The sequence below is a fragment of the Megascapheus bottae genome, chromosome 13 (genome assembly GCF_031878675.1).
Source record: "Megascapheus bottae isolate mThoBot1 chromosome 13, mThoBot2.hap1, whole genome shotgun sequence".
Lineage (NCBI taxonomy): Eukaryota > Metazoa > Chordata > Mammalia > Rodentia > Geomyidae > Megascapheus > Megascapheus bottae.
In genome coordinates this window covers 4,061,037-4,073,832 of record NC_143521.1, presented here as the reverse complement: position 1 = coordinate 4,073,832, position 12,796 = coordinate 4,061,037, and the positions used below count along the sequence as shown (strand labels likewise).

At 36.4% G+C, this 12,796-nt stretch overlaps 1 protein-coding gene across 1 annotated transcript in view; it reads right to left on the bottom strand.

The window, feature by feature from the left end:
* Positions 1 to 211: 211 nt before the first annotated feature.
* The window catches only part of Gask1b (golgi associated kinase 1B), a 59,313-nt gene continuing 46,728 nt past the window's right edge, over positions 212 to 12,796 (bottom strand). Inside the window, exons 4-5 of the mRNA XM_090343195.1 lie at positions 6,073 to 6,299; positions 212 to 1,577 (exon numbers count right to left, since the gene is read on the bottom strand). Coding sequence (XP_090199321.1) covers positions 1,370 to 1,577; positions 6,073 to 6,299 — 435 coding nt within the window. The 3' untranslated portion in view covers positions 212 to 1,369. The remainder of the gene's footprint in view (positions 1,578 to 6,072; positions 6,300 to 12,796) is intronic.

Below are 12,796 nucleotides of genomic sequence, written 5' to 3'. Positions count from 1 at the left end.
TTTTATAAGAGAATCATTGTTTATCCTTGTTAGATAACTGAAAGAAAGAAAAGGTTGTAAAAACATTTTGGAGGCAAGGTGAGACAGTCTTCCTACATATCACAGGCCTGCCATTCTCCTACTTTTACTTGGCAAGTGCTGGGGTTATAGGCATTTACCACTACACTCAGCCAGAAAATCAACCTTTAAATAAGAGATACACCAGGTAATGAAAGGATGGAAATGATGGTTTATTCTAGATCAAAACTGTGAGCATCTGTGAAATGATGACCTTGAGTATCTTGCAGACAAATAAAGACCCTCACGTATGATAATAATATGTCTCAAATCCTATCAATCTCATTAAAACTTTGGTAGGGGAAGTTTGGTAAGAATTATTGAGGCTTAATATTGTCAGATTCATTGTTTTGTTTGTAAATATATGTTCCAATTGAGGAGACTTGATCACAACTAAGTTTTAACTTGTTTTGTTTGTACATTTCACATTGGAATGAGATAATTATGTATTTAAATACATGTAACATCTGGACCTATTGTCAATAGTGGGGCAATATCAATAAAACATAATTATATAGAACACAAATCCAATACAATGAATAAAATACAGAAATTGAAGTATATTCTTTTTAAATGGCAAAAATCATGTCATCCATTTAAAGCAGATTCTCTGAAATATATTTGCAAATAGGTAACTATAATTTAGAATTGCTTCATTTATAAATTATTAGATACAAACTGTATCAAAACCAAGGCAATAAAATTGGCACATATAAATTGTTAGGTGTGGATGTTTCTATTTTTACAATAAAATAAATTTCAAAGAAGGAATGGAGCATATAATTCTGGAAAACCACTGGAAAATACTGGTGGTTTTGAAGTTAATCTACTATTTTTATTTTAGAGACTCAGATCTTTTCCACAACATGTACTTCATTTCTTCCATGTAGAATTATCTGTGGGCAATGTGGGGCTCCTGTTTTAACAACAAATAATTGGAGAATATCAATAGACATTTTTCCACTGTAGGTGGTCACATCCACTCACATAGTATAAAATACAAAATGAGGAGTGGACACCTCTGGTTTATATTGATATCTCAAATACCAAGACAAATACTATTCATTAGAATAATAGCTGTGACTATTGTGTAATAAGGATATAAAGAAACCCATGTTATGACTTTAGATGAAAATATAAACAATGATTTTTAACACTCTTTTTTCTAGAACCCCTTTTAATCCTGCATACAGCATGCAGATCTGTCGTCTTGCTCGAATTCATTTTATGTATTTATCGCTACCACCCTACTCCCAAAATGGCTTGAGGTTTGTATTTAAAAACTAAACCTACCTAGCCAGAAGCTCTGTTGTCATTCATTCATAGGTACTACTTTGACCCCATGTGCATTGATGTAGGTAAGAAGAATTTGGGCTCTTTGTTCTATCACATCGATGAGCTTTTCTATTCCTTGTCTACCTCCCTGACTTTCCCAGTAAAGCTTATCAAGAAACAGAGACTGAAGAAGTTTCTGCCGTAAGTGCTGGCTCTTCAAAACAGAAACTGCAGATTCGGGAAACCTGAAACACAACACAATATTTCATGCTTAGTAATTGCTTGGCAAAATGATTCCTTCCCAAGTTACTCTCTTCTCTTCATTATACTGACATAAATCACACAACCGAATGATATCTTGAGAACCAAAACATTTTTGTCACTGCCAAGTTCACACTTCCTTTAATAATAAATATACTAGGCAAACATAATTCAAGTGGACTGAATTTTTGTACATAAGAAGTCAACATACTAGCACCTTACTAAAAGGCATTGTGTGCAGGCAAAGAAAAGTAAGCATTAGTATTCCATTTTTGTTAACAAAAATATTTCCCTCATTTATTTAAACTTTCTTTACTCATAGAAATAAGAGCCGGGAGTTTGGCTTAGTGGTAGAGTGCTTGCCTAGCATGCATGAAGGTCTGGATTCGATTCTTTATACATAGGAAAAAGCCATAAGTGGTGCTGAGGCTCAAATGGTAGAGCTCCAGCCTTGAGAAAGTCCAAAGACAGTGCTCGGGCCCTGAACTCAAGCCCAGGACTGGCAAAAAAAAGAAAAAACAACCCCTAGAAATAGTACCTTTGTTGTGTGAAGGTGAGGTTTTTGTGAAGAAAAAAAGAAACATTAGAACCAAAATGCTGATAATGTTGCTAATTAATTTTCCCTACATAAAAGTTACAGAACTGAATTTGAACTTTGGCAATCATAAATGTATCTCTTATGAGGAGAAAGGAATCATTCAAAAGTGTTCAATTGGAGAAAGAATTATCTTTGATTCTGGTCATATATCTGGAATGCTTGATTATTGAAAAGCATTATATTTAAGTGAAGTGTGAGATTCTACTGTACTCTGGATATGGGCTGTCCCCTAAAAGCTTGGTTCCCATGGTGACATGGGAGCCTTTAGGAGGTAGAGCCTAATGGGGTGTCTTTACATCTTTGTGGTCACACCACTGGAAGGGATAGAATTACTCCAGGCATTCCTATCCTTCTCTACTTCAATTTCTAGACATCCGGTCGACAAGACAACTCTAAGAATTCTCATTATGATATCTTGTCCATGACCAGCCCAAAACAACAGAAGCAAATAGTCACAGACTTAAACCTGGAACACTGTGGGCCTTCTACATTGTAAGTTAATTGTCTCAGCCATTGTACTAAGGAAAGCTCTTCGCTTTTTAAATAAATCTAGTCAAATTCAAGTTTTATTGCCAAGGAATCCCACAAAGGCTATCTCTTTGCAGAACCTAAGGCCATTTTAGAAAAGGTCTAGCTAATTTATCTAGGGGATATATTACACTAGCTTCTCCTTTGTAGAATGTGCAGTTTTGAGGGTTGCTATATATAGTATCTCATGAACTTTGCAAATTGTCTTGTTCAAATATCACAGGAGGTAGTGTGCTAAATCCATAATTTGGCTTGGCTCATCTCTCCTTAGGATCTGGAGAAGGCACCATGAAAATAACAGGACTTATTAGATTTTTCAATGAACTCACTTGTACCTGAAAATTTTCAGCAAGGAGAAGCATGTACTTCAAGAGCACACTTTGCCAAAATATTCCGATTATTCTAAGCACTTTCCTTCATCAAAATGAGGGATAAAAATGGGCATGATGATATGACGTAACACCCACATCATAGATAGTACACAGGGTGTGTACATACCCGGGATCCAAGGCCTGGTGATTCTGATGCCACTCAAAGGCCCCAAACCACAGACCTGGATGTGTTTATCAAATCTCAGAGTATCAATAATGCTTTTAAGATGTTCTAAGTTCCTGCAAGACATTTACTATGCTCAGTGACTTTTTTCTTTTGTTCTTTTATTTTTACCATTCCTGGGGCTTGAACTCAGGGCCTGGGCAATGTCCTTGAACACATTTTGCTCAAAGCTAGCACTCTGCCACTTGAGCCACAGCACCACTTCCAGGTCTTTTTGTATATGTGGTACTGAGGAATCAAACCCAGGATTTCATTCATGCTAAGTGAGCACTCTACCACTAGGCTATGCTCGCAGCTATTACTTTCAATAGAAGAAAATAATATTACAGTCCCTTCCTGACCTTTGATGAATAGGAATTGTCAATGCGTAAATGTGAGATTCCCAATGTCTTACACTTTGCTTTATTTTTTTGTTTTAAAATTATTGTTATTAAAAAATCCCTCCATAATCTTTTGATTTTCTTTTTTAAAAAAGTTAAACTGATTGTAGTCATATCAAAGGGTATATTAGATTTGAATTTTTTTTCTTTTTCCATGTATTTTTATTGTAATTAGTAGAGGGTTACATTATAGTCACCAGATAGAAGGTGCATTACTTCACAAACATTGATACCCTTTCTCATGTCTTGGTCCCCATTTCCCTTCCCACACCCCCACCCCTCATCTTGTTCCCCCACTTCCCTATCTAATTTCAAGTGACCAAATATGCACACATACAATATATCAGATAACAAGGTGAAATACTGTAACAATATGAGATAACCAAGGGACAGCAAAAGAGATGAGAGATAACATAGTACATTATGGACAATAATCACTCATTATATGGCTTTTGTTTCAATATCCTGGAGGTCCTTTCATTTAGTTACACTTTGCTTTCTAATGTGAGAATTATATATTCAAGGAAGGCTTAATCATAAACCCATTACTTTTCATAATGCATTTAAAGTTTAATCTTTTTTGAAAGAATAAATAAAATAATTCATATTTATCTGAATGTATTAAACTGATGAACTGTATGCTCCAGGCACTTTCAATTGTAAGAGGAAATTTAAAGCCCTTCAATATCAACTGAGTAAACGATGACTTAAGAATGTAAATTTCTCTGTGCATAAATTCTCCCTAGCTTAGAATCTGTCATATAGTCTGCTTCTGATTCATAAAGAGATGTGAGGAACAGTCTTGATGGGAAATCATTAAAGTGGGTCTCACAAAATTCACAGGAAAGAGTATTGCTTTTGATGTTAAAAGTATATAAAATCCACATGTAGTACATACATCATGGCATTTAAGAAGAGCAATTGAAATGTACTTCTGAGTACTATAACCAATAGATTTATGCTTTTGTGTTTTCTTTCTTTTGCTTTGGGTTTGGGTGCTTGGGATAAAACCTAGGGCCTCACTGATGCTAAACAAGTGTTGTATTACTGTGCTAGGCTTCCAGCCTGATTTAAAAAAATGAATGATAACAGAGTATGATCGACTCAGGTTATTACAACAACAACAACAAGAAAAAAAACAACAATGGACTTGAGTTGGGAAAAGCTGAATACTTCCCTAATTTTAGACTTACTAGGATGCTTTCTTATAGCTACTTAGATTCACTTTGCTATCCTACTAATGTCCCCTTGTAAGTGCTCAACGTATACTAATTCCTTAGTCAATCTGATTCCTGACTAAAGCAGGAAGCAAACAGAAGGCAAACTTGCTGTGAAGTGAAGTTGGTAGTACAGCCACAGTTTCTGTAACTAAGGTTGAATAGCGCAGACTTTATAACTACTTCCTGCCACTTGGGAATCTTAATCTCTTCTCTCTACGTATAGTTGTCAGATCAAGTGCCCCATAATCCCTTTTGCATTTTTACCTCTGAAATAGAATTCTTTTTTTTTACTTTTACACAGATCGCCTTCTGCTCCAGATCCTTCCTACATCCTGTTAGATGTCTCCAGAGTTTTTGGCATTTCCTCCGAAGTTCTGGTCACTCCTAATTATGAAAATACTTCCTTAACTAGCCTCCTTTTGCCTTCATTTCTGGTATTTCAGATCTCCCTCCTGCCCCTACCCCTGACCTATGTCAACTGAAAAGAAAATGTTTTAAGGTTTCTAAAACCCTCTCATCTGGCCTCAACAGCAGTTATCTATCCTATTACACTGTTCCCTATTCCGTAGCTGACCATCTTTTCCCCATGTATTGAAGTAATTCATGTTTATTATGAAATTGGACACCCTGCCATGTCAGTGTCTGCATGTCTGTTACATTCCCCCACGTTCTCTCTTGTTCCCAAGTGTCAGAGCCTTTTCCCAGTGCTTCTCTATGCTTTTCCAGTCTCTACTGTAAGAACTCTTATGCCTGTCCAAACTAACCCTACAAGAATTTTCCACAGGGGCCGGGAGTTTGGCCTAGTGGTAGAGTGCTTGCCTAGCATGCATGAAGACCCAGGTTTGATTCCTTGGTACCACATACTTAGAAAAAGCCAGAAGTGGTGCTGAGGCTCAAGTGGTAGAGCTCTAGCCTTGAGAAAAATCCAAGGACAGTGCTCAGGCCCTGAGCTTAAGCCCAGGACTGGCAAAAAAAAAAAGAATTTTCCACAATGAGGACCAAACAATATGTTGGACAGAAAACATGATATGAATGTTGTAAGTTCCTGGGCTGCTGAAGGATGGCCTGGCTACATTTGTAGTTCATTTCCCTTCTCTAAATCTCTATTCCAACATTCACATTCAAAATCTTTACAAGGATTAAATCTAACAGGGTGTGTATACAACTTTAAGTATATTACTCCCATCAGAAAACTTACTCTTTGATGCCTTCCAATAATTTGAAGTTTAAGTTATCTTCACTTCTGTCAAAGAAACCCTTATTGTCTATAAAGACCAAGTGCCTTGGGTCATGTGTTCGCTGGATAATGTGGGCTAGAGTCACAGAATTGGGATCACCACAGTTTGGTCTCAATCCATTCTGCATGCAGGTATCTTCCTTGCGTGGTCTGAATCCACAGCAATTTGTATCGAGGCGATTATAAATCTGAAAATGGAAAATAAAACCAAAATCCAAGATGTTAAGTAAAAAAAAAAAGCTTGAGAAAGTCAGATTTCCAAAGAGTTGGGGATTTCTGAATCATTGACTTGCCTGCCAGACTTTGAGTGAGCCAGGTTCATTTAATTCAAGACAACTTTCAATAAATCCAAGGTTCATGTCTTCTGACTCAGTCATGGTTCTAAGCATTCACAGCTTCTGGTAATAGCACTAAAGTTATATCAGCCAAGTTAGGCATCTCCACCCTGATTATTCAAAGTTCCCACTGGCCACAAGGGCAGACATGTGGCCAGAAGAATCTCAAACTCCACTCAAGAATGAAAAGATACTATTAGACTTTCGTACATGAAAGAGATGTACAAAATTGAATCAATCATCACCTCTAAAAATTACTGCTGCTTTATTTCAGTATAACTGCAGCTAACCTTAAATAATACAGAAGACTCAGAATCAGTGGCTCATTCAGCTACTCGGGAGCCATAGTTCAAAGCCAGCAAGGGTAGGAAAGTCCAGAAAATTCTTATCTCTAAGAAACCACCAAAAAGCTAGAAGTGGAGTTGTAGCTCAAGTCGTAGTACACTAGCCTTGATTTCAAGTTCCAAGACAAGCAAACACAAGTACACACACAAACACACACACACATACACACATAGGCACACAGAATAATAGTAATACAGAGGCAATCTATTGGAAAGAAATTACCTAGGCAATACAAATTATTCTATTTATGTTACCAAGATGGGATAGATTTGCTGTCATAAATTGGGAGATCTCCCAAATACTTGTTTATCAAATATGTAGGCCCCATATTGGCACCACTGGGAAGTGGTGGAAATTTTAGAAGGTTGTACTCTAATAAGAGCTCTTAAGAAGTAGGGTGCTGGGGCCTGGAGTTTGGCCTAGTGGTAGAGTGCTTGCCTAGCATGCATGAAGACCCGGGTTCGATTCCTCGGTACCATATACATAGAAAAAAGCCAGAAGTGGTGCTGAGGCTCAAGTGGTAGAAGGACAGTGCTCAGGCCCTGAGCCCAAGCCCAAGCCCGGCAAAAAAAAAAAAAAAAAAAAAAAAAAAAAAAGAAGTAGGGTGTAGCCTACAGGGAAGATTGGGCTCTAACCCAAAAACTTCCTCTCTCATTTGCTTCCCAGCTGCTAAAAGGTAAACAATGTTTTGTATCACACACCCCTGCCATGATACAGATGTTTACAGAGCCCTAGTTAGACAGTGTCACTTTTTTATTTATTGTTTATGTATGGAAATTCTGGGGTTAGAACTCAAGGTCTTGAATTTGCTACACAGTTGCTCTACCACTGCAGCCACCACAACCCCTTTGATATTAGTTATTTTTCAAGCCAGTCAAAGACTGATCCTAATTTTAACTATAGCACAAAGATCTGCCATATTGGTCATGTGTGTTCAGAATTTAATTCTTAAAGAAAAATCTACTAAAATATTTTTTACATATTTGTAGAAACTTAATAAATTAAGATGATGAGAACAAAGCTTGTTGTCCAAATTCACATAATTTGTATAAATAATAGTTACATTACAACCTAGATTATCCAGGTAATCAGTACCCATTCATAACTGCTTTCTGAGGGGTTAAGACAGATTATTAATTTTAAGAGATAGATTCATTATTGTGAAATTGAGAATCAATTTTAGCAGCCAGGTAATCATTTTTGAGGTCAAGGTATAATGTACATGAATATTTTACAGATAGAAATTATGCTTCAGGTGTAGCATACCATCTTTCTTGAGAAATGCTAGACATATTGCAATGTATTTTATGGCTTTATTTGTATGGTTATGGAGATGTATGACTATAGAATGATGGAATCAGTTTCACAGAAAATAACTATTTATGTATGCCTAAATATTTAATTTCCAAAAAATACTAAATTCCTATGTAGATAAAATGTCAGATGTTCAAAGTACTTTGATTTCTGGGAATAAGTAAAGCTAGTACTTCATTAAACACTTCAAAGAATCTAAAAAAAAAAGAAAGAAATTATACTTGAGGTCAGAAGGGTAGCCTAGTGGTAGAGTGTTCAGCTGGCATGCACGAAGGCCTGGGTTTGAGAAAAAAGAAAAAAGCTGGAAGTGGTGCTGTGGCTTAAGTGGCAGAGTGCTAGCCTTGAGTAAAAAGTGTTCAAGGACAGTCCCCAGACTCTGAGTTCACGCTTTAGGATTGGCAAAAAAAAAAGAAAGAAAAAGAAAAGAAAAAAGAAATTATGCAATTATGCTTGAATTACAGCATTCATACCTTTGCCCTACTATACACAATGATAGTTTTTAAGACTATGAGTTAATTTTGCCATACATTATATACAAGAAAGGTAAAAGAAAGTATATGCACTTAACTACTAAATTTTTCATCACACACACACACACACACACACACACACACACACACACTATCACCTCACCTGAGTTAGAATAGCCATTATCAAGAAAATAATAGTAGCTGGTGGTGAGGATGTGGCCTAAAAGGAATGCTACTACATTGTAAACTGGTTCAACTACTCTGGAAGCATTATGGAGATTCCTCAAATGACTAAACATAGAGCCCCCCTACGACCCAACAATCCCATTCAACTAAAGCTACCAAAATGCACTTCTGCCATGATCCCCTGCCACAGGCCAAAGCAACAAGGCCAACTTATCATGACCTGAAACTAAAACTAATAACCCAAATAATTCTTTCCTCTTTCTAAGCTGGTTTTCTCATGAACTTTTTTTAAAAATATTTTTATTGTAACTAATAAAAGGGTTACATGTTATTTGCCAGATAGAAGGTGCATTAATTCACATACATTGATACCCTTTCACATGTCTTGGTACCCGTTTCCCTCCCACCCCACACCCCACACCCGTCTTGGTTTTCCCCCCTTCCCTATCAAATTTCAAATAACCAAATACAAATAAATTCAATATATCAGATAACAAAGTGAGATACTGTAACAATATGAGATACCCAAGGGACAGCAAAGGAGGTGAGAGATAACATAGTACATTAAGGACAACCATCATTCGTTATATGGCTTTTGTTTCAATATCCTGGAGGTCCTTCCAATTAGCTTCATACTATATGGTCTCATGAACTTTTTATAGTGAAAGAAAATTGACTAGCATAGTTTTGTTGTAGAAATAACACAAATGGGCATCCAAATCCTTTCCCTATAAATGTGACAGTAGTGAAGAAGTAGCTTAGGAGACAGAACTGTAATTAAGAAATCTTTATTGCTCTTAGTTCTGTTTCCTAAGCTACTTCTCCAGAGAAGTCTCTTTAATTATTTAACCCAGTTAATAATGTGGTGGTGATTTATTTTAGGATTTGTATTGGGGGTTTTAACTTTTTCATTCCTAGGTATATTTTTTGATATGAGGCCCTTGTCTATTGTATTTAGCATAGCTAAGATATAGAACCAACCAAATGCCCCTCAGTGTATGAATATACACAATGGAATTCTTTGCTCCCACCAGAAAGAATTACATCACCCCATCTGTAAGGAACTGGAAGGAAGCCAGACCCAAAGAAACATAGGCTCCATGGTTTCCCTCATTTGTAATAATTATATGTCTAATATAGTCCTAACAGAGAACCACAGTAGCTCAATAGCTATATATATATACATATATATATATGACCATATAAAATGACTACTTTTAATGAACTCTGAGATACAGAAACAAGAATTTTGTGGGTTTAATTTTTTTAATGTACTGTGTGAAGTTATTTCTTTTTTCCTTCATTTTCCCCACTTTGGTTTATCCTCTGTTGTCATTTTTTTGTTCCCTGTGTCTTGGATAAACATTTATCTGATTTGGGGAGGGAAGGAGAATAACAAAATAGTGAGACAAAGGACAAAGGGAGAACCAGTGCAACCACAATAGTCACAGGACACTACCTGGGAAATAAACTTTAAAACTTACGGTTGAGGGAAATTGAGTAGTGGGAAAGTGGGAGAAAATGAGGGAGGGGTAGCATAGTTCTACAAGAAATATATTTATTAGGGAAGGAAGCAGAAAAACAAGATGATGGGGAGGAGGTGGGGGAGGGAAAATGAGACAAAAACATGGGAAGGGGTATGAATGTTCAAGAATTAATGTACCCACTACCTGACCAATGTAACTGTAACCTCTCTATTAATCATCCCGATAATAAAACACAATTTTTAAAAAATGTATTCATTACCTTACTTATGTAACTGTAATCCCTCTGTACATAACTCATACAATAAAAATTTTAAAATATTTTTAAAAACAAGTGTATGGTGAGCAAAGCTGCTTTGCTGCATGCTGGGAAGTAAAGTTGTAGACTAGGAAGCAGCTAGAGTCTCACCATCCCCTTCAAGTAGCCACTCAATAAACTGAATGCCTCTAACTAGGTGCCACCTCTTTAAGGTTCCATCAGTAGCCAATAGTACCATTGGCCTCTGGAGGATGCTTAAGAGCTCAACTAAAAGCCAGCTGTGGTGGTACCTGCCTTTAATTCCAAGCTATTAGGGAGTGAGAGGCAGAAGCATTGTGAGCTTAGATCAGCCCAAGCCAAGTTAGCGTGACCCTATCTTAAAACACAAAATGTCTGGAGATATAATTCAAGTGGTAACAGGCATACTATTTGTACGAGAATTCAGTCCTCAGAATGTTAAATATATTGTTACATATAATGAGCTCTTCAGAGGCAGGTCTCAACTTTATTGCTGCTATAAATATAGTATTTTTCTATTTTGAAACTGCATGAGAAGTTACATTTGGAAAATACTTCTATAAGTCATCTTTTTCCACAATGCCAACACAAGGTTGTTTCCTACAGAGTATTTTTAAAGTGTTCTTTCTGTCTGATCTAATTTTGAATCACTCAGCAATCTGGTGATTTCACCACTTTCCTGACAGACAGTGATGCCATACAAGGCTAACATATTATTGCTGAAAATGGGCATGTATTTTCTTCAACAGAATGTTGCCCCTTGCTTTATTCAGATCCAAAGATGGACTTGGGAGGAAATATTATCACAGGCAGAGGGTATTCATATGGGTGGTGTGTTGTATGTGTGTGCAATGTGTGTGATGCATGTAAATGTGTGTTATATTGTGGTATGTAGTATTTGTGCAGTTGGTGTGCATGTGTGTGTGGTGAATTTATATGTGAATGTGTGTATTGTGTGTGGTTTCTAGTGTGATGTGTGGTGTGTGTATGTGCCTAGTGATTTAGAAAAAGACCATAAACTCCCAAATAATCTGTGTACTCTGGTTTTCTGATCCTCTAGTTGTACTGAATTACGTCTTTGGATTATTGCTTTTGTGTAGCCAAGGACTTACGTACCTCTTAAATCACACTCTGTATCTTCTCTAAATTTTGTTTTAAATCATCCTTCTAAAATCCTGTTTAATTTACCAAAAAGAATTTGACTACAAGAGTATAATCCATGGCATTAAATTCAGCATCATTTTACTAGGTAGTTGATTTAGTTATGTACTGAGTGCATTTCTGCTTATTTTGAAGACAGCTTGCCTATTTTAAAGCCTAATAAACACATTCTACATAGCTGTGGATCCAAAATATGCTTTTAATATACTTTTTTAGTGCACACATTAAAACAATCATTTCATTTAAGTACCTCATGATTAAGCACTGTAGTTCACACTGAAGTGTCTATGTTCTTAGGTAATTACCCTACAAGGAAGGCCACTGGGGGATAAATTTTGTTGGCTAAGCAATTCTGAATGTTAATCATTATTGCAGTTTGCTTGCATCCACATGTTCTCATTCTTTAAAGCAAAGAAACTTTTCTTACAAAACAGACCTTCTGCATTTGAAGATAATGACAACCACCATCTCCCACAAAAAGTATTCTTTCCTTTTATAGGGAAATATAGCTTTTCCATGTTTGTCTAACTAAAATTACATCGAAAAAAATCCAGGTGTTCCAGCCAATTTCTTTTTGGTTTTGGTGATGAGATATTTTTAGATATATTTCCCTTTAGAGATGTTATTTTATTCTATTTCTTTTGGTTGTGTTGGTTTTGCCTGTAGGGAAAGAATCTTACGGGTCATTATAGCACCTAAGTAAGGGGAACCTATGTGTCATTTGCTTGGGTCCCTGAGATCCATTAAAATTCTTCAGAAACCAGTCAGATGCTGGTGACATATACCTGTCATTCTAACTAATCAAGAGACAAATCCGGAAGATCAAAGTTTGAAGCCAGTTGAGATATAAAAGTTTTTTGGACTTTTAAGTAGAGAGGTCCTCTTTAGTTAACCAGCAAAAAGCTGGACCAGGGACATGCTCAATGGATAGAGAACCAATCAAGCAAACCAAGGAATCTCAATATCTTATGTTCAAACTCTGGTACTAACAACACAGAGAAGAAAGCAATCTGCAGAACATAAGGCTTTCCACACACAAGTAGATAATAATACCACATATTGAATATTCAGTATGTGCGAGGAATGGTATACTTTATCTTTCTCATGGATTGT